General features: G+C 33.3%; 1 protein-coding gene across 2 annotated transcripts; it reads left to right on the plus strand.

Annotated features, from left to right (window-relative positions):
• Nucleotides 1–241: 241 nt before the first annotated feature.
• Nucleotides 242–23,421, plus strand: LOC138309319 (sodium/potassium-transporting ATPase subunit beta-1-interacting protein 1-like). Of its 2 annotated transcripts, XM_069250495.1 has the most exons (7): nucleotides 242–468; nucleotides 1,433–1,570; nucleotides 4,869–4,949; nucleotides 8,604–8,819; nucleotides 9,388–9,448; nucleotides 15,889–15,973; nucleotides 17,392–19,205. In XM_069250495.1, exons 1-7 carry the CDS (start codon nucleotides 397–399, stop codon nucleotides 17,438–17,440), a joined length of 702 nt encoding a protein of 233 aa, XP_069106596.1. In that variant the 5' UTR covers nucleotides 242–396; the 3' UTR covers nucleotides 17,441–19,205. The 2 variants fall into 2 exon arrangements, with proteins under 2 accessions (XP_069106596.1, XP_069106595.1); XM_069250494.1 differs by lacking the exons at nucleotides 15,889–15,973; nucleotides 17,392–19,205 and adding an exon at nucleotides 19,219–23,421 and having other exon boundaries at nucleotides 248–468.
• Nucleotides 23,422–23,460: the final 39 nt, after the last annotated feature.

The following is a 23,460-nucleotide window of genomic DNA, read 5'->3' on the forward strand; positions in this document are numbered from 1 at the left end:
TCTTATTTGTTTTTGAAGGGCAAGGTCGGGTCAGTGCCCGAATATATTCCTCCGCCACAAGTTTGTGGATCAATATACTATTTTCCAATTTAGGATGCATAAATAATTTTTTGCGACAACTACATTTCGTGTATGGGTGAGCATTAATTGCGAGAAAAAGATGGAAAAACTCGAAGCATAAATATTTGCGGAAGAAATTTGTTATACATAGGAACTACTTTCTGAGGTGTGGGTACTTCCGATATTATTTATGACTCAGTGTATTCCGTTTTCTATTCCGTTTACGTGAAGTGACAGCAACTGGAATCCATTGAATTTATTTCAGTTTCACGATGTAATCATGGATGAAAATAAGTTCTAAAGTGATGTAATACGTTTAGAAATTAAGTCTTGAAAATGGGGAGGCACGGGAAGTGTTTTAATGCCGCGTTTTACACAACCCTGCTGATCATTCTGATTCTTCAGTTGGTAAGTTATGAATGAATATTTCAACCATGTTGTGTATTCGAATCCTGATTCTAATATATGCTTAAATTGTCCAAGTGTGGTTATCAAATATGTTTATTGTATAAAAATGACAACTTTAAGTCTTTAATCAACGTATATACATGTATAATGTAGGGAGAAGCTATCTTCCGTGATTGGCATCAGCTGATTGAGATGGCCATTTCCCCCTTGGTTACAACGCGTTAATGTAGAAAATATTATTGTCCATGGTTGAATTGAAGACAATTTTCCCCACAAAATTCTGCTATATCGATGGGAAAGAGATTAGTTTACTGGTTGTGGTATTTTCAAAGAATATTCAAGGAAAATTGTATTTATATAAACAAAAAATTACCTGCAGATATTAATTTGCATTTAATTGATATAAAAGGTTATGTCAGAGAACAAATTTTGTATATTTTCTCAATGAATGTGCAACTAGTTGTACTGGTACCCTACCACCATAGTCTTAACGGAACAGTATAAATAGTCGTTATTGTGTGCACATTATACTCGGACTACTGTGCGTCCAGATATCGGAATGTCTGGAGCTGCTGCAGAATACTTTATGATGGTGTTGTTTTGTTTACATGCAGAAATAACATGTTTCATAAGATGCGAACAATTCAATTTTACATAATCACAACTGCTGTTCCTTCACAACTACATCGTACTTGTAGATATATAAGGCCCTGTATATGTGGTTTAACTCATTATGAAGAGCGAGAACAGTAACGAACATCTGTAAACAATACATTATTGATTAATCATATAGTTTTCATTCCCCCTCAAGATCATGTCTACACTATGTAATTTATCATTATCAAAGTTATTCTGTTGGTCCCCAGAGGTTTGTTATAAATGTGTTTCACTGTATATAATTCCTATACTATGTACAGGAATATATGTAAATCTGTTTGACAGAATGTTTTGTATTTTTTAACAGCTGAGCACTCTTGAGAGACAAGTGTTTGACTTTCTGGGATTTATGTGGGCACCCATTATCGCTAATTTCTTTCAACTAGTGTGCGTTATTATTGGAGGATTTGGTGCCTACCAGTACAGAACAAAATTCATTGCTGTGGTAAGTTTAAACAACGTACAACAGAGTAAGGGAATGGTTGTCTGCCATGAACAACTACAGACTCTGTATTATTTAATGCTTGTTTACTACTAAAGATTGGTCTCCTATAATATATTCCTAAATGACAGCTATCAAGGCATCTAGTTGACCCAGGAGTCAAATTACCATTTCTCAAAAATCTGAAAAGTCAAAACATGTCATTCAGATTTTTGAGAAATGGTGATTTGAATCTAGAATCAGCTAAAAGTATGGATTTGTGCTTCCAACCCAAGTCAAATCAGATTTATGAGATGAAAAAATATATATACCGTTATACTAATGCGCTAGTGCCCTAGCTAGTACTGATGCCCTGAACAGTGGGCTTTTTCGGAAATCCCCTTGGGCAAGCTTCCAATCCTTTGCCAAAACTCAATTTAAAAAAAAAAGTACTAGTTCAGACCCCCCTGAATGAGTGTTTGTAGGTATATATGTAAAGCTCTAAGTTTCTTATTGTAACAAAAATAGTGGAATACCTGTCAACTCTCTGATTTAATTTGAAGTTAATTATAATTTCTGGAAAAAATATGATGCAGATCAATTTAAGTACAATCAGTCCTGACAACAGGAAATGCTTAATAATAAAGTTGTGATAGTTTGCTAAATAATGAACAGCAAGGGTTTTTCACTACTTTGGTAATGGGGCCTGTGAATTCCAATTTGGGAAAATCTAAAACAAAACCAAGATTTGAGAAAAATAATGATATATGAAATTAAAAGTATAATGAATAAAATCAGTGTTTTTCCTGTCTTTATATTTATATATATTCCCAATTGTATTTCTTTTTATTTTTCCCAAATCTATGTCTAAATTTCCCAAATCAGCGTTTTGACGCATATTTTGTGTGACAATCAAAACGATATAATTCCGGAAATCCCAAGTCTGAGCGTCGTATTTGAGTATACATTCATACACTGACTCTTTAAGAAGCATTATATTGTTTTAATATTTCTACCTTTTCCAAAATTTCCACAAACATTGTTAAAATTTTCTCCAATTTCCTACTTTTATTGCACAAATATTTCCAATTTTCACCAATTTCCAAAAATACCTAGGAAAGCACCGCAAATTATTTATTAATATTTCCAGTGTAGTTTACATACTTTTCTGAAGCAAATACACACTTATTTTAAAAAGTCTTAACCGATAAAATTCATGCAAGATTTTTTATATTTTATTTTCCAAATTTTGGGAAATTTAATATAATCTTAGGCTTGAATTGGATAATCTTAGGTTTAATTAAATTGAATTGGGAACAAACTTAGAGGCTTTGCCGCTGGGAATTAGGCGTAATCTTCACTATATAATCACCACTTAATTAAGTACATACATATGCTACCAGTTCAAACTGCATGGATCAAAATTGAAGCTAATACCGGTATTCTGCAGATTATATTACGTAAAAGATGAAAAATAATGATCAGAGATTAATTTTCTTTGAAGTTGTTATCTCATACAAAGTCATATCCTGTTACTATTGATACTTGTATTCCAATCCTGGTACATATGTTAATGATAAAGGGATCAATGAGTATGTTTTTCCTATCTGTCTGAGCCTTTATGTTTCATTCTGAATCATGCATCAGATTATAATTGTGTATGTTTTATTGCATTAATGTGTGAGTTTGGTTCTAACAATTCAGATTTTAACTCTTTCTTTGAATTGGCATCTAGAAAAGTGCAAATTTTGTCACTGTCACAATCGGTTGTAGTATTCTAATTGATCAAGTTAAAACCAGCTTTGACAATGTTCATTATCTATTATGATATATAGCTCTAGCTGTTGATATTAGCTCTAGAGCTATATATGGTAATCCATACTTTTTTACCGAACCAAATAAACTGCACAATATAACTTTTTAGTTATAATTGAAATCTGTATTTATATAGGTACCAGTATTTATATTTTAATTTTTAGTAATTATGAAATATTATAAAGTTACCAGTATGTAATCAAATGTTCCCGGTATATATGTGCATAGAAGGAAACATATTTGTCATTTTAAAAAGCCTTTTGCTATATATTGCTACACCTCTTCCATACATATTCTCAGTCTGATGTGTGAACTGCATTCCCCTTAGTTACAGATATATATGTGTTAATGTATTCATAGTACAAGGGTTACGTTTTGTGTGATGGAATTAGGGCAGTAAGTATAGTTTGTAGTGATATACAGTGGGAGGAGATATATACCTTACAGTACTAGTACAATGTATGTGGTTAAGTTTAAGGTGTTGAGTTATCTGAAGAATTCAGTGATAACAAGCTTGGGTTTCCCGAGCTGTATACAGCTGTATATATATATAAACTCAAGTTTTTAACAACTTCAGTATTTACTACTTCAGGGAAAATCTCCTTCATTCTTACACTGTCATTATATGATTTACAATGTATTTTCAAATACAATATAACTCTCAGTGGATCAAGTTTTGTTATATTTTGAAATGGAGTCACTATGCTGGATACAATTATCTGATCAACATTATCTTGTATAATTATACACATTGTACATGCATGTCCTTGACTTCGCTTTTTCACCCCAAAAAATAAAGGACCCATCCAGGGCAATTACAGATATTGAAGGAATGAAGGGGCACGTAATAGAACCAAATTTGAATAATAGCCTTAGATTTTGAGCATGAAATTATTACACAAGGTAAGCCATGTGAATCAAATAGAATATATGGTACCTAATGTGTTAAACTTTTGTTTTCAGACAGTGTATATATATATATATACATACCGTATTTGTCTTAAATAGGGCCCCTCCCCTTATAAGTTACCCCTCTCCTTTAACTCTTTCACCCCTATGTAACTTTAGTAGACTCTACCATCCATTGATTTGGATGAGTCCATTATGGCCTACAGTGGTGAAAGGGTTAACTTTTTGGAGAAGAGTTGAAGTTGTATAAAAGCCCCATCCCATTGATTTAACAATGTTTTGCAACATATGATGCCTCTAGTATTGTATCCCATATTACATGAACTAGCAAATCTTTTACATGTGAATCACAACATGTTTTACTGTAACAGATTAATATACAATGAGTGCATGCAGAAATAGTTAAAATATAGCTTACTTTTTTTGTCCGTAAGTTACAATTTGGTTCATAAATTTATATATAGTGCCACCTTTTTGTTACAATTATTTAAGCAACCTGGGCGCTAATAACGGCGTATACGGTAGCACTTTATTTAAACTTAATTTAAGATATGATTATACTACTAAGCGTCAATGTTAAATTTTTTTCTGTTTTCAGTATAGTACCTGGTCGTTAATATGGCTGGGATGGAATGTGTTTGTCATCTGTCTCTACCTAGAAGTTGGAGTTTTAAATAGAGTAAGTATTCCACATCATTAATGTTTAAATGTGAACTATATATATACTATACATTGGGGATGTGGATGTGGCGCAGTGGTAGAAGGCGCAGGTATGTTTGACTAGGCGATTGGGTGCCGTAGATCGTGAGTTCAAGGCCTGGATCGAGCACGAGTCAATAAATTGTCATGCTTTGTTAAATTGTGTTTCTTTGATATATACTAAATATACATTGGCATTTTGAATTCATTGCATTTATATTAAGTACCCATATACACCTACAATTAATTTCAATGAATGATATACTAGGGTTATAAACATATTTTGGATGACAAATATGATGTTTTCTAGTTTTCCTAAAGTAAATACATGAATTAAGATGAACATATATCAATATTGAAATTGATTTGTTTAATTAAATAAATTATAAATTATGAAGATGTATAACTATAATGGGACATGAAAACAGAAAGACGAAACACTTCTTAGTAAGTCTTTGGAGTTATAATTACAACACTATACACATGTTCTACATGTGCATGTGTAATTAAAATACTTCCGGCATACTAGTTATTATACAAGGCCGTTGTCACGATCAGCCAGCACACTAGTTACTAGTACTGTACAAGGCCATTGTCGCACACATCTTTTGTGCAATATTCGACAGATCACATGATGACATTCAATGATCAGTGCATGGGCATAAAAAGATTTCAATGTGTGTGTGTGACGTCTGTGTTAACAATGGTGTGATCGTAGGATGATGTATGTAACTAAAATTAGCCATATAGCCAACAGTGATCCATAATTAATGTGCTGATCAGCTGTTTAAGACGGCGGTGCCGACAGGGAAATCCTGAAAGTATACAAAATACAGCTGTCTGGTTCACTGATTATATATTAACTCCCGTCAGTCAAATTAATTTCCTTATTGATCACTATTGATAGAGGGTATATAATTATCTGTACATAAGTTTTTTTTTATTTATATTCTTACAAATTACAATGTACATGTTGTTAGTGTATACCAAATTGGAAAATATTTTTTTTATTCTGTAGAATATTCATGTCAATATTTGTGTTTTACCAATCCAAAATAAGAAAAAATTTGTAGAAGACAATAAAAAAGTTTTAATCTGGATATAATTATCAAATTCTATATTAATCTAAAATAAAAGCCAGAATAGTTCATTTTATCTTTTTATCTTTAATTTTATATTGATCTTATATACCTCAACATTATATAGATATAATGTAGTTTTCATTTGAACTGAAGTACGTAACAGACAGTGTATGATATAAGTTATAAAAGATTATATATTATATACACAAATTAAACTTAACCACGATATATATGTGCATATATATGATAACAGGAACTTTCATTGAGAGATTAATGCCTACATGATCATGATTTAATGCATATTTTCACATCTCTACAATGTTTATATTTTTTATTTTTATTTTTTTCCCATGTCATGTTCAGTGTATGTGCTATTGGACGTGTACATGTAGGACTGGGTTTAAATATCGCTTTCATTTGTTATCTGTGATGTTCAATCATGTCCATTCGGTATTTAGAATAATCTCAGTATTAGAATATGTCTTATGAGAGGATATTCAAAAACCCATTATGACTTTCTCACAGAGCTCTAAATTTATATTTATTTTATATGTTAATTTTCATTCACAACAACGCTGAAGTGACTTGAAGCTATACCTAAGTGTTGTGCCCACATTGGCTATACTGATGTTTATATATACAAAATACCAGCAAAATACAAACAGCCTAGATCAATATCAATGTCTGGACTTTGGACCCTTAATGCAGTCTGATCCTCATCAAGCAGCTTTACATAAGTGTTATTATAAGTTTCCAGTAGTGATATGATGCATGTATTTTATATCCAACAGCTGTGACTTGATCTTCAGGATATAGATTAACATGCCTTAGTCTATTATGGGGTGTTTTTATTTGATTTGATAAAAAGGATGATCCTGACCAATTAAAACTTTTGATTGATGTAATTATAACCAGCTAATAAATTGAAACATTTTAGTGTCTCGTAATGAAGCCTCATTACTAATAAAATATCAGCTGAATCTCAATTTTAAATTTTAACATAATTGCTATGTTACGTATACAATATACATAATCAAAATTGACATCTGATCTTATACTTTCATAAAATATAATGTATTGCATTGTATAACCCTAGAAATGCTAATTATTAAACCCTAATTAGGCATTTTCAATCATGCTAGTTATATAGCTAGTTGACTGCTAATTTCTAAGATTTTTTTTAAAATTTCACTACGTACTGGTAAAATATAGTTATTTATAGATTTATAGTTCTGAGGTGGATTTATGTTGTGGTAATTTTAGCTTATGATATCATACTTCTGATATTGAATGTATATAATTATAATTTGAGTACTTACATAAAGGAATAAATATCATATGATTTGATAGATAAAAGAAATGAAAGCATATATTTCCACTTGTAAGATGCTTCATGTACATTGTACTTGATATGTAACTTAGCTTTAGGGATTGAAAAGTTCCACACTCATCAAATTCAAAATCTAATGAATTTATAGTAAAGTATAATTTATTGAGATATGATATTATATCATCATGAATGGTGATGCCAGACCAATGTCATTGTGGTGAGTATATAGGTTTCTAGATTATACAGGTTACAGGTTTCCTGATAATACAGGTTTCCTGATAATACAGGTTACAGGTTTCCTGATAATACAGGTTTCCTGATAATACAGGTTTTAATTACAGAAACTTTTCCATCTTTCCATGTTACACAGTTACCTCCCTTTCCGTAGGTATCAATTGTTACCTCCCTTTCCGTAGGTATCAATTGTTACCTCCCTTTCCGTAGGTATCAATTGTTACCTCCCTTTCCGTAGGTATCAATTGTGACGTCATTATTCTGTGATTGCAACTCACATCATTTTCTCTGATGTTACCCTCTGAAGTAGTACATGACATCACAATCAATATCTACCCACAAGGGTAGATAACTCTGTAACATGCAAATACAGAATAATGATTCTCTCGGTATTCACACAAAAATAAGACAAATTTATTAAGAAGGGTGGGGGTTAAACAAGAAGGGTGGGGTCGATTTTTACAGGTTACACTATTAAAGATGCTCCACCGCCAACAGAGCATAAATGATATTCATCACTTGAACAATAAATGGTTTTTAACCGTATACGTGTCTAATTAACACAAAAATGATATAAAATAATTTATTTTGCCTTTGGTGCATGCGCAATCAGTACTTCATTCCATATAGGATATAGTGCCACAGAATTTTTGCGGGATGCAATTAATTATTTTTCATTTTTCTAACTTCTAACTTTCTAACTTGAAGTAAAATTAGAAGCTCAAACTTTTCAATGGTGGTAATGGTGTAAAGTAAGTAACGTTTGTAACTGAAGAAAAACACTAAATGGTCTGCTCCTTTTTTGATAGTGAAAAATAATCATTTGTCAGCGGTGGAGCTTCTTTAAATTATGGAATACAAATTGAAGTGTGTTGCAACTAGAAACAAATTTAGTAATACAGTAAGTCACATCAAGCTTCACAAATCGATGAAACATGTCATGTTGGTTAGAAGTATATTTACTTTATTTGAACTTTTTCTGTTTCAGAAACGAGATTTGTATATTCTTAGTATTGGTACGAAGAACAAAAGTTGGTGGTTGGAGAATGGTATTGGCTGTAAAATCACCAACACTTCCTGGAAGCTGTCCAACACTGTCCAGGATTCTAGTCGGGACATTCCACCGGAGGACGTCATCAAAGGTTGTCTCCTTGAATACTATTATGTAGAGGTGATACATGCTGGAGTGCAATGTTTACTGGCGGTGAGTACACTAGCGTTTTCTTTATGCTAAGCTCTCTTCTTTTTGGATAAATTGAATTTTTCAAGTGTACATTTTGTGTATATGTAATATCTAATGAACAGCCAGAGCTTTTGAGGATGTACTAGAAAGCTGGAGTACCTAAAGAAAACCACATATATTTGGTCAGTACCTGGCTATATACATTCAACTGCCCTAAAAAGACAGCATGCATGAGTTTTCAACACACAACCCAGAGGTGAAGGGCTAATGCCAATATGTCAGGAGATTTTGACGTTTTGGCACAACAGCCTTAATCAGAATTATATAACAATTGCAGCTACCTTTAAAGGCTGAAAAAAACTATGTAATAAGTATAAGAAGATCAATCTAGTTATTTTTCTGCCTCCATTTGAATTTTCTTTTGAGAAAGTAAAGAAAAGTTGTTTTATTATGTGAAGATAAAAAATGTATATACGTACCATATTATGTTTATATCATGACAGGTAATGGTAATAAAAAATGATAGTAATGTGATCAAAAGTATCAAATTGATTCAAATGACGAATTATATGTTTTGCTTTCATTTCAGTTGATTGGTTTTGTCTTTTCCTGCATCAATCTGTATATGTATGGAGATGAGGAAGAGAGTTGTAAGTACCTTGCTCAATCGAGCACATATGCACGTCCAACATGTGTTTACGTCAATGAAGACAAGTATGCGACTACCAAATATGAACCAATTCCCTCACGTAACAGTTGGTGTCTACCGACCTATGTCTCATACACCGACAGTTTTGATTGGTCAAATTCCGGGCATGCCAAATCAGTCCCAAACATCCATGAATCGTCCTCAGTTTTGACAACTCTGAGCTCTGATCACTCACCTGTGGAAGTGGATGGGGTCGTTGTGCGACGGCAGTTCAACGATTCTGATGTATAGAGTTATCTCCCCTCTGACCAGGGGAGATAACAATTTTTCTCTAGTCATAAAAAGGTCGGTGTTATTTGGGTGTACTCTGTAGTGGCTATCCGTGCTTCTGTCTGTATCACTCATGGCTCCTGCCTAAACCTCAGTCAGTTACTCACGGCTCTTGGCATCGTTGTCTGGAACAAAATATAAACAAAACGTAAACATAAAAATTAAAAAAACAAAAAAATAAACAAAACAAAAATCAACCAAACAATATCATGAAAATATTTGGCTCATAGAAAATTTGAAAATACATATCCAGTGTAAATATATCCATTTTATGAAGTATTTCTGAACGGAATTATTCTTTAAACTTCATCTCAGCATATTTGATAGGCTAAATAAATTGTACTTTCGGTTATGTTATTTTTGTCTCCGTAATATTACAACAACAACAAAAATTTCAAGATTGAATTTCAGATTTAATGGTAATGAACATTTTAACCAATATTTGGTTTTTAAAGATTTAGATAATGGCAAAATTAATCATGTTTAAGTCGGTGACCTTGACCTTGTGAGTAACTGTAGAGCTGGGCTGCTAGTCTGCTGTCACTTCACTACTCTTTGGATCTCTGTTGTTGTCTCCCCTTGTTGTCGTGGAAATATGTTGGGTATCACTGCGCAATCAGAGAATAGTGGAAATATGAGGATAGTCAGAAAATGTCTCATACATATCTTACATAGACTAATTCAATAGTTGTTCTAAAGTTAAATTTGTGGTAATTGTTTTTCATTTTGAGATTAAGTCATTCAGATTGACTCGAATCATCATCAACATGCAAGTAGTGAAAAAGAAAGTGCAATGGTTTTTACAAGGGATATGCATTGCTGGATTGTTGCTTTGGCACTGCTTTTAGCAAAAGAGGAAGATGGTGTAGGCATATATCAGGAGAGCTAGAAACTCCATGTTCCCAACAGTGATATCACACATGCACATGATCTGTATTAACAATGAACATGACCCTATCTGACACTGAGACCTATACATTGTTGGTAGGTTATTCTCTGCCTTACACTGACAAGTTTCAATTTGTAACACTCTCCCTGAAGTTGCTAGCGTACACAGGCCCCATCCTCCTGCACAGAGGTGTGACAGAAAAGTGAACATGATGGCGAGACATTGGGGAAAAGAACAAAGAATGATAAAAATAATTAAATATTGCTCACACTAAAAGAATTTATACAGTGCTCCAGATAATTTTTTGAGGGGTTGTACTCAAACTTTTGAAAGGGGAGGTATATTCACACTTTTGTGTGAGTCTGAGATATGTCAGACTTGGGGGGAGGGGGGATGTGGTTATGTTGTAAAGTAATTGATGAAAAGCTAGCAATCTGCAATTGTGCAAATATCTATCAGAAACTAGAGCATGTGTAGTTGATGCAAATTATTAAGCATTGTTGGGATTCTGATTTTACCAATTTTATTTCTTGGTGTAAGTGCTCATAATAGTTTTGTCGTGTAATTACAAATATTGCAGGAGTAATAAGTACACATTCATACAATTTCTAGGGATAATTGACAGATTTTAATGGTTATTTTATCTGTATTGGCGTCTTAACTGGAGCGCTGATTAATTATATCTTGTGATAAATCATTTCAATGAGAGATACATGTATACATTGCTTAGGATAAACAATCAAAAATAGATATATATATATATAACTTTGGAAAATAAACTACAACATTATCCCTCATGATATAAGATATGCATGCATGACAGACATTAATACTGTAACTGTTTTCTTATTTATTACATTTCTGATTTCAATAACATGTCTTGAATAGTTTTAATATTTTTATTGATACAATTTCTTTATTTATTTGATTTTACTTTTCTGTTCAGCCTCTATTTGATTTCTGCATGTTGCCTTTTTTCTTGTTATTTGTTATGAACATATAACATTTCCACCACTGTGTTTTATTGTATAATTTTATCCACTGTGATCAACAAAATAACATTTTACACTCTCAATTACTGTTGTATTGAGAAAATAATTATGGGAAAAGGGGAAACAGAAAAATGCTCATGACCCCCCAGGGGCAGTTTTTACTCATTCCTTCAGAAAAGAAACAATGAACCTGTATTGGCGTCTTAACTGGAGCACTGATTCTTGTGATAAATCATTTCAATAAGAGATACATGTATACATTGCTTAGGATAAACAATCAAAAAATAGATATATATATATAACTTTGGAAATTAAACTACAACATTATCCCTCATGATATAAGATATGCATGCATGACAAACATTAATACTGTAACTGTTTTCTTATTTATTACATTTCTGATTTCAATAACATGTCTTGAATAGTTTTAATATTTTTATTTATACAATTTCTTTATTTATTTGATTTTACTTTTCTGTTCAGCCTCTATTTGATTTCTGCATGTTGCCTTTTTTCTTGTTATTTGTTATGAACATATAACATTTCCACCACTGTGTTTTATTGTATAATTTATCACTGTGATCAACAAAATAACATTTTACACTCTCAATTACTGTTGTATTGAGAAAATAATTATGCTCAAAATGTTTCTATAACAAAGAGTAATTTCTTCAATCAATGATGGTATGTGATGCATGTGTTTCTAATTTTTAGCTCACCTGGCCCGTAGGGCCGGTGAGCTTATGTCATGGACTCATGGCGCGGCGTCCGTCGTCCGTCCGTCAACATTTCCTATAAATCGCTACTTGTCCTAGAGTTCTGCATGGATTGTAACCAAATTTGGCCACAAACATCCTTGGGGGAGGGGGAACAGAACTTGTATAAATTTTGGCTCTGACCCCCCCCCCCCAGGGGCAGGAGGGGCGGGGCCCAATAGGGGAAATAGAGGTAAATCCTTTAAATCGCTACTTGTCCTAGAGTTTGGCATGGATTGTAACCAAATTCAGCCACAAACATCCTTGGGGGAAGGGGAACAGAACTTGTATAAATTTTGGCTCTGATCCCCCAGGGGCAGGAGGGGCGGGGCCCAATAGGGGAAATAGAGGTAAATCCTTTAAATCGCTACTTGTCCTAGAGTTTGGCATGGATTGTAACCAAAATCAGCCAAAAACATCCTTGGGGGAAGGGGAACAGAACTTGTATAAATTTTGGCTCTGATCCCCCAGGGGCAGGAGGGGCGGGGCCCAATAGGGGAAATAGAGGTAAATCCTTTAAATCGCTACTAGTCATAGAGTTCTGCATGGATTGGAACCAAATTTGGCCACAAACATCCTTGGGGGGAGGGGAACAGAACTTGTATAAATTTTGGCTCTGGCCCCCTGGGGGCAGGAGGGGCGGGGCCCAATAGGGGAAATAGAGGTAAATCCTTTAAATCGCTACTTGTCATAGAGTTCTGAATGAAATGTAACCAAATTTGGCCACAAACATCCTTGGGGGAAGGGGAACAGAACTTGTATAAATTTTGGCTCTGGCCCCCTGGGGGCAGGAGGGGCGGGGCCCAATAGGGGAAATAGAGGTAAATCCTTTAAATCGCTACTTGTCATAGAGTTCTGAATGAAATGTAACCAAATTTGGCCACAAACATCCTTGGGGGAAGGGGAACAGAACTTGTATAAATTTTGGCTCTGACCCCCCCGGGGGCAGGAGGGGCGGGGCCCAATAGGGGAAATAGAGGTAAATCCTTTAAATCGCTACTAGTCATAGAGTTCTGCAGGGATTGGAACCAAATTTGGCCACAAACATCCTTGTGGGAAGGGGAACAGAACTTGTATAAATTTTGGCTCTGGCCCCCCGGGGGCTGGAGGGGCGGAGCCTAATAGGGGAAATAGAGGTAAATCCTTTAAATCGCTACTAGTCACAGAGTTCCGCATGGAATGTAACCAAATTTGGCCAGAAATATCCTTGGGAGAATAAGAACTGAGTTTGTATAAATTTTGGCTCTGGTCCCGGGGGGCAGGAGGGGCGGGGCCCAATAGGGGAAATAGAGGTAAATTCTTTAAATCGCTACTAGTCATAGAGTTCTGTATGGATTGTAACCAAATTTGGCCACAAACATCCTTGGGGGAAGGGGAACAGAACTTGTATAAGTTTTGGCTCTGGCCCCCCCAGGGGCAGGACGGGTGGGGCCCAATAGGGGAAATAGAGGTAAATCCTATAAATTGCTACTTGTCCTAGAGTTTTGCTTGGATTGTGACCAAATTTGGCCGCAAACATCCTTGGGGGAAGGGGAACAGAACTTGTATAAATTTTGGCTCTGACCCCCTGGGGGCAGGAGGGGTGGGGCCTAATAGGGGATTTAGAGGTTAATATCAAAATTCCTTCAGAAAAGAAACAATGAACCTGTATTCAGAACATTACTTGGCATTACAAACCAGGTGAGCGATACAGGCCCTCTGGGCCTCTTGTTTTTCTTTTTATAGGCTTTTCACCTATAATTTAATTTATTAGATTTAATACAGATTTGGTTTTAATTGATACATCATCAGCAATTCGTCTTTGACAGGATGGATACAGATACCAATTTAACTTGTCTGGTAGTTGTTATATGTGTTCATCAATGTTACACTTGCAATGTAGTTTCAATGAAGGCAATCAAAATGCACCTTCCGTATACTGATTACATATTGTATATGGAAAATGAAAGTAAAAATAAAATCATGTACAATGCATGATCATTAAAATTTGAAAGGTTTCCAGATCTCATCATCAATGTGCTTTTATTTTTTTGTTGAAAAAGAATGTTACATGTATTTCATTTTCGATTTCTGAAAAACAAGAGCAAGGGTTCTGCTATTAATAAAGTCGTATCAAGTTAAATTCTAATTATCATATGATTTAAATACAGATATATATGTAATATTAGGAGTGATAATTGTAATCAAGTCTGATGGAAGAAAAATATTTCTATTATAATAATAGATATATTGTTAAGGGCTAACTATGATACAATGTACATATTTGTACAATTATACATGCTGATAATAATAGAAATGATTTGGTGACTATTTAACATATCACCGATCACACAACTCCTAACACTAGTTCCCATATTGCCTGGTAATCTGTTTATGGGATAGCATTGGGATTTCACCGAGTTCTATAAAATAATAAACGTCAGCATTCACCAAATCACATCAACATGCCTGCCGCCTACTGATTACACATATTAATGTGTATTTGGGCCAGTCTCCCCCACACCTCCCAGGCAAGGTAATTATGATGACAGGTACACTGCTTGTAACATGTGAAGAATGTCAGATTATATATATCATATCTCACACCTCGCATCTTTCATACACATGAGGATGATGACAAGTTTTGTACACAAGAAACATAAACAAACTGCAGCAAGTGCCCTGTGTGTGGGTGATATTTAGGTATTGTTTATAGTATGCAGTATAAACTTTGTTTGAATCCTGTCATGAAATAGAAGTTAGATAAGTGTATTCCCTGTATTTTACAGAGTTATTTGCCGTTGTGGATAGGTATAATTTATTCTGACATCATTTATTTGCGAGAGTAACGTCATAGGTTTCAGAGAAAATGATGTGAATTGTGCCCACAAAATAATGATGTCAATTGCAAGGGAGCTTTAGTTTTGTTATAATTGTTTTTTTTACTGTACAAGGTTATTTACCGGTTTAGGACCAAATTGAAACATCTTTATTTTGAAGACGTAGCTCTATACATATAAATGACTCATGAACAGTCCCTGGTAAACTCTTAAGATGTAATATTACAAAAAGCCTTTAAAAGAAGATACAAATATCATCTAGATATCTCATGTTCAAATAATGGACACAGTGAGTTGAGTTTGTGATTTGGAAAGTTGAAATCAAAAGAATGATGGGGAGCTGAAATGAGTTTAATACTATTCATTTATGTAAATACAATAAAGTTTAAGATTAGTCAGAGTCCGAAAGAGCTAAGCGAGTGTAAGGAATAATAGAGTGGAAATCTGTTTGATGAACCTGTTTGAAAATTAAGACCGACCCTGATAAATTTAGCTACCAGGTAATAAATTAAAGTGCAAACACTATCTGTTTATATTATAATAGTACTACCCTTGTTTTAAGAACAAATAATTGATATGTAGTTATTCATTCAATGTTATGGCAGAAATATGATGGACAGGTTCCCCGTGTGATTGTGAAGATTTCTATTTTGCAGTTGAATTTATAGGAGGATTTGACACAATGTCATCATACCAACACTCCGGAAAGACATCCCACCTTACCCTTCAACCTCTCTATGTGTATGTAGTGGGAGAGGACATTCTGTAGTCTGTCTTATGATGGGCATTTCGTTGGATTGAAAGTTCAGAAAAATTAAACATCATATCATATGGATGACATTTAATTAATTAACGACCAAAACATTATAGTATGGGTAAACTGTACAGTTAATGAAATTGGAAGATGTATTCTTTCCCAAATCATAAAACAGATTGCTTTTAATTCTTAAAAGTTTGAAATTGATTAAAAGTTTTTTGTTTGTATTTAAAATGACAAACAGCTACACACATAGTTGCAGGTACCTGTATATATCTTTTTTATCAAATTCAATTTATAGACAATAAGTTTATGTTTGAGTCAGTTGTCAATGAATATTGAAGGGAAAAAAACCTGGTGTCGCCATTGGCTAATCAATCAAATATTTGATGAATTTCTATCCGTTTCTTGTGTGTAATGGTTTGCCAGAAAATTTGTTTTTCATTTTACGATAGTTTCATAAATGTTGTACAACTTATAGATTCATATTAATGAGCACTGAAGATATGTGCCCATTTACTGCCTGAAGAATTTTGAAACACATCAAATAAAAATACGTGTATATGTACCGGGTATTCCACATTCCATAATAATTTGTAGAGACTCAATGTTGTACAATATTTTGTGATTTCAGTTACTAAATGTGTACATTATATTTTAGTGTAAGATTTGAAAATCAATGTCCCTGTGTCGTTTAGTATTTTTGCCTTTAAATGTATTGTAATTTTTATAAATTATAATTGTTCTTTATTTCATTAAAAAGGCCAAATTGGTTAAGGTTAAGAATGCAGACAGGTCATTTTTTCCAATTTTACATTAATGTTGATAAATTATGATTGTTCTTTATTTCATTAAAAAGGCCAAATTGGTTAAGGTTAAGAATGCAGACAGGTCATTTTTTCCAATTTTACATTAATGTGCACTATAATTTGTTAATTAAGTTATTTTGATTACATATAAGATGCTACACTGCTGGCGAATTGTATAATGATATTGCTGCAAGATAAAAAATATTAAAAATAATGAATTGCGTCCCGAAAAACTCCAATACACTATGCCCTGTATGGAATGGAGTACTGATTTTGCATCCACCAAAAGCAAAGTCAATTATTTTATATCATTTTTTTCGTGTGTGTGTGTGGGAGGGTGTGGGTGTGTGCGTTAGTTAGACATATATTTACATGAATAAATCTCAATTATTCTTCAAATAATAATAATGAAATCTCTTGGCGCTGTAGTATCCTTAAATATATATGTATATAAACTTTTAAAAGTTAGATATATAGTTTCTAAAAAAATTTCTGTAACAAAATAGTTTTATAGCTATCATGATAGACGATGAAATAAATCGGTAGTTATAGTACATCAGTTATAATTTGTAAACATGATTACTCCCAGATAGGATAGAAGATGCCCTGAGGAAGTGGACTTTAAACCAAAACGCGCTGTAAGATCTGTGTTAATTACTGTTACATTCAAGTTACTTCAACTGGACATTCTTGTGTATAAACGGATTATTCTTTTGTTCAACTGACCTTGTTTTGGTTTTAGATTACTGTATTCGACCCAATAAGCGCCCTCATTACTATAAGCGCCCCTTCTCTTTTTTAGGCTTCAATTTCACTTACTTTGAATTAAATGCAAACTGAAAATATGAAAACTTTTCTTAGCAATTTCTTTTGCTTTGTAGAATATTTTTATGAAAGGCAAGTCCAGAATTGTTTCTATTAAGTGCCCCCTGAGCTGCTTCAATTTTTTTAAGGGCCCTGGGTGCTTATTGGGTCGAATATGGTATGTTGTCTGTTTAATTTATGAAAATCTTTAATTGTTTGATTAAGCACCGCTGTTTACTTTACAGCGAGTAGTGAATGACTATTAATACATTTTTTCATGATCATCAGTACAACAATCATGTATGTTTTAAAAAGAGTGTAGAATGACATATATGGTTACCATAACTTCATTGAAGAGTTCTTACAGTAAGAAGGGAGACAACTCCTGTAATAGTGCTTGTAGTGTTTACAGGGAGGGAACTGATACATTTAATTCATCAGAAAACATTTAATGACTAACAATGCATACAATTTTTTATATACAAAAGTTGAAGCAGTACCATCATGGTAATATAAAATGTTAAAACAAAATTTTCTAATGAACCATATGAGTTGTCTATACTTTGAACTTTGTACAAGATTGATTGTTTTTCTTGTCTTTCTTTCCATGTGTCCCATCATATGAATTCAAAACAGGACTGAATGTAAGATATTCCAAAAAGAGTTTGTTACGCTGTTTATGTTAACTATTTTACATTTGGTTTCTCTGACATTTTCGGGTATGTGTAAAATGTCATTCTTATTTAACTACTTATTCAGATGAATTATTTAAATATGATTGTTCTCGTTGATTAGATATTTGGTTTCAACTTATATTTTTACATGTACTGTATACTTATGTATCCATCAGCTTTTTAGACAGAACGTTTCCTGGTGATAATCCATTAGTTATCCATGCGACATTACCAAAATCCTTGTTGGTACTAAATTGACGTTATTTCAGTACGATTGGTCTCAGTTTCTGGTGATAGTGGAAAAACAGAACACTGCTCACGGAAATTCCTTCATGATTTCTCAGGATGTGCTGTTGAATGGACATATGATAGTCATTACACTTCATTTAGATGAGATACATGTAAATGGGCTCATGAGATATGTTATTTTTAAAGTCTTAATACTTTAGATATATATAAATACTCACAAAAAACCATTTCTATGTCAATATTGTATGTATAAGACAGATTTGTAGCTCATGGGAATTCCCTAATGATTCCTCAGGATGTGCTGTTGAATGTACATAGATATAGTTGTGGCTCATTACAATAAGATGACATGCTTGTTAATGGGCTCATGAGATATGTTATTTTTCAATATATATAAATACTTTCAGAAAACCATTCCTATGTCAATACTGTATGTATAAAACAGATTTGTAGCTTTTAAAACACAAAAGCATATGTTTAGTGTTTAAGTTTTATAAATTGATATAGTTCTGGATTTCAATATGAAAAGAATTTGAAAATAAAATATGTTGTATCAATGATATATTTAACCATTTCTAATATTGATTACAGATGCAGTTACATGTTATTCAACAAAGAATTGTTCAACTTGTTTTCTTAAATGTTGATGAATATGAATAACTGTTTTCAATTTGGCTTTTTTTGTTTTTACAGCAAGTCCTGCGAACGACGAGCTGGAGTTTGTGAAGATGTACAAGAGTCCGTCACGGGCGTCAGGAGTTGACATGCAGAATGCGGGCCACAGTAGCAGTAGTTATTGTGATAACCAGACATTCGATGGCGTAGCTAACGAATACCCGACCATAGAGAGGCCTCCGAGCTATGAAACAAGTATGAGGGACGGCACTGTCATCAACAACTATTACGCATCCGATCGACAAAGTGTTCGCAGTTTACGAAGTGTGAGAAGTAAAGCAAGTACAAAATCAAAGTCAAACCGAACACGAGAGGATGCAAGACCAAAGGATTTACCATGGGTTCAGATAACGCCGTCCTCTAGTAACATGGACGCACCATTCAGACATTATCCATAGAGCAGCTGTTCGTTGATGACATGCTATTATCGTTAAAATTGTGACATTGTTTTAGCGGTTAAGGACCTCATCTTGAATCATACAGATGCATACTGACAGTTTCATCTACGGTCGAGGACCCTTAACTTTTAGTTTGTTTGATTGGGGACGTAAGCTACAATCCTCCTCTAACGTACCGATTGTGTTGAGCAGACATTATTTTATTTGATAGATGAATTATATCAAAAGCTCTATGTCCCGGGCCACAGTTCATTAATATTGAACAAAGTCTACGACTCCAATGTACGTCGTTGGTCACGTAGGGAAGGGCTGAGAATTGAGATATAGTATTGGAACTCTTTACACTGGAGTTAGAGCGAGTGAAATTTCACGTAATAGACTATGTCATGTTTATGTTTAAGTTCAGTTGTGTGTTTCTAAACGTGATTGGTGCGCGAAACACTTGATGAATGTGTTAATGAGAGTTACATATTAACGACTTACATTGTGTATCACTTGTTATTTTTCTTTAATTGATGACAACCTGTTGTACTTTCATAACTGAAAAATTTTGTGACTGAAGTCGCGTGACATAGGACATGTGATACCATGGACCACTAATGTATGGTTTGATAGGTCATTGTGAGAAGTTTCGATTGTTGTTTGTGTCCAAGTGATAACATTTGGTTTGTGGTTATTCATGGGAAATTTGTGAGATATTTTTCATTTCGTTATTTGCATTGTTGAGTAATCAATATTTTGCTTTGATGAAACTTACCCAATATTTTATTTATTTGTATAAATTTACTGATCAGAAGAACAAGTCTTAATATTGTCAACTGAAAATGATTTATACCGTATAACTGGGAGTCCTCGGAGGAATGGTATATCTTCGATATCTTAATCAGTGATATGATAGCTAAAACATAATTACTGGGTGAGAAATGAAGATGTTCTAGATTTTGGTTACATCAATTTCACACAATATTCATCTGCATAACTAATTGGCTGCACGCACTCAAGATAAAAAGACTTACCTGGGGTAAACTACCAAACAAAATGTGAGGATAAAAACCTAGACTATTTTGAATACGTTAAGCATTGTTCATCATATCGCCACTTGCTAGACATTGTTAATTATAATTTGTGTTTGTTTTTCCTTTCATAATATGACTGCCATTTCATTGTAGTCTGATAAGGTATGAAAGAATTTTTATTTCTTTTTTAATTGTTTCTTTTATTGATTTCCATTACGTTTCATTGAAATCAATGAGAAAAAAGTTAGTTTTGAATGAAGAAGCAGCTAACACGCAATGATTCTGTCTCATTAAATCTTGAAAAATTACCCATAGAAAGCACTCAGAAACATGTATCTTTAATACAGTTTTAAATTCATCCTAGCTTTACTTCCTGAGCTTATCATAGCTTTACAGAAATGTTTTTATGACAATTTATATATCTTTACAATGCTTGCGAAATGCAAAGGCTTTAATACAAATTTGTTATGAAGTGACATTTACAATTTTCTTTGCACACCAAGGGTTGTCGCTTACCAACTCCTTTTTAAGAGAATTAAATTTTTTTTAAATTAATGTATGGAAACGCTGCAATTGTATACTTAGGGGAAGCTATTCTGGAAATCATTTGTGTGCATAGCTTTATAGATTTTATTGCGAGTGCTGAGCATGAACTTGACAAGCTTGTCATTTATAAATGTACTATATCTGAGACATACGTATAGTGCTGGTCTTTTCCATTTTGTGTTAGTTTTTTTGAAAAAAATTAATTTTCATTCTATTCATGGTATATGTATGAATAAAAAATGATGTCTTTTGTCAATTCTACCTTCTATGTATTGAATTATCCTAGAAATCGAAAATGTGAAACAGAGATCCTGTCTGTTTTTGCTAACGCTATTGAAATTGTATATTGATCTAGTGTGTCTATCTTGAGAGGATAGAATAGTACATTCCTTCTTTAAACTAGACAAGATATTAATTTTCTACTCTCATTTTAACCACAAAATTAATTGAACTGTGAAATAGGAGGAGATTTGATAGATATATTTGTTGACAATTTCATCTTACAGATCTTAATTTCATTAAACATATCCCATAATAAATTGAATGCCTATTAAGTACTCTAATCATGAAACCTTTTGAATCTCTTAACCCTGGAAATTGATTGTGTTTAAACCACCGTCCCCATAACCAATCTATAGGCATATACAATTCAAAGGACATGACCAATTTTTTCCTCAGGTCAATCAAACCGTACAGATCGAAGTATCTCATTTTATCTAAAACGACCCAATTCTTGAAATAACCAGTGAAGTCTAGGATTGAGCCAAAGAAAGAATTTTGGTCCATAAAATGTTTTTCAGAAAAAAAAGAATAAGGAAGTATTAGCATACTGTTCTTTGTGATTTAGTAACTGTTCTTTGTGATGTAGTGATGACTTGTATTGTATCACACGAGGAGAAAAACTGCCAAATTTGGATATATTGGTTTGTGATTGGACTTTTGTGATTTTCTTATTATTTCAGTGATCTGGGGTTTTAGTGATTGAATGAAACAATGATAATACTTATTGGTCAATTTGGAATCATCCCAGTGAACTACTTTTTAACACATAACAAGTTATTCTTCAGTATTAGACTCTCAACAGGAAATAGGAGTACATTTTGTATTTGGAATGAGGTAATTTCTTCGGAGATTATACAAAGATCTTAAAATCTAATATGTTATTAAAAGTCATAGATTATTTAATTAACTAAATGCTAACAATGACCAAGTGATGTATTTATGCTTTTGAAAATGAAATAGTGTGTTCAAGCCGATGGTGTTAACACCTTAAGTGTTTATACATATATACAGATGTCATAATCAATTTTATCTGATAGTCGTTTTAAACGTTCAATTAAAATATGGAGTCACACAGAAGCTGTGTTTTTTCCCATACTTGAGAGGGTTAACCCGCGGTTGCTAGGGAAAAAGATATGAATCTTATCTTTTTACCGGGGAAGGGAAAAGTCAGCTCACACGCTCTAGATAGTGATGTCATCAATACATACGGCGACAGCGAAGATCATGTCGACTGAATTTTCACCATTTCTCGTTAAATTATGGGAGAAAAAGGATCTTACATGGGCCAGTCAGATGGACAGGGAAATCTCAACCCTCGTGATAGATTTTGACCATCATCCCTCGGCAAGCCAAGCAAAAGTCGGTCACTCAGGTTGAGATATCCCTATTCACTTGACAAGCCCATGTCAGATTCTGTTAATCTCTGTTGTCTACCTACTGATAATGGTAATGACTACATTTACACCTGGTTCAGGTTGAACTTTTTCTTTAGTTCAACAAATCAACTGTGAATCAATCTTTTGTCACGTGTGATAGATTTTACATATTTCATTGGGAAGGTCGAGTTCATGAACATTTTATTCCAACATAAGGCGTCAATCACATGTGTACAGAAGAATATATAATACTACCAATTGCATATTTAAAAGATTATATGAGAAAGCGCAATATTTGAATTAAGAATATCTTTCTAAGCCAGACCATTCACCAATGTTATTTTTTCAAAACTAAGGGAGGTAACTGGCACATACATTTGATGCATGTACTATCATTTTGCGACATGTTTTGTTGTCTTCACTCGTACATATATAAGTACACAGGTATGTGTGTAGACTAGGTATTCAGTCACTTTAATTTATGTAAATAAGATTATGTTCACTAAATAGTGTACCTGTAGTTTTAGTGAAATTCATTACATGTTGAAAATAATTTTTATTTTAAAATGAACCAAAATGAAAATTAAAAATGTCAGAAAACAATATCGTTGAGTTGTTATATGTGTATGATGTTTGTATACT

Source organism: Argopecten irradians, chromosome 15, assembly GCF_041381155.1.
Source record: "Argopecten irradians isolate NY chromosome 15, Ai_NY, whole genome shotgun sequence".
Taxonomy (NCBI): Eukaryota; Metazoa; Mollusca; class Bivalvia; order Pectinida; family Pectinidae; genus Argopecten; species Argopecten irradians.

Coding starts and splice junctions, on each gene's coding strand:
- LOC138309319 (XM_069250494.1), top strand. CDS start 397: ATGGGGAGGCACGGGAAGTGTTTTAATGCCGCGTTTTACACAACCCTG. Junction 469..1,432: donor TCATTCTGATTCTTCAGTTG/GTAAGTTATGAA, acceptor ATTTTTTAACAG/CTGAGCACTCTTGAGAGACA. Junction 8,820..9,387: donor GAGTGCAATGTTTACTGGCG/GTGAGTACACTA, acceptor CTTTCATTTCAG/TTGATTGGTTTTGTCTTTTC.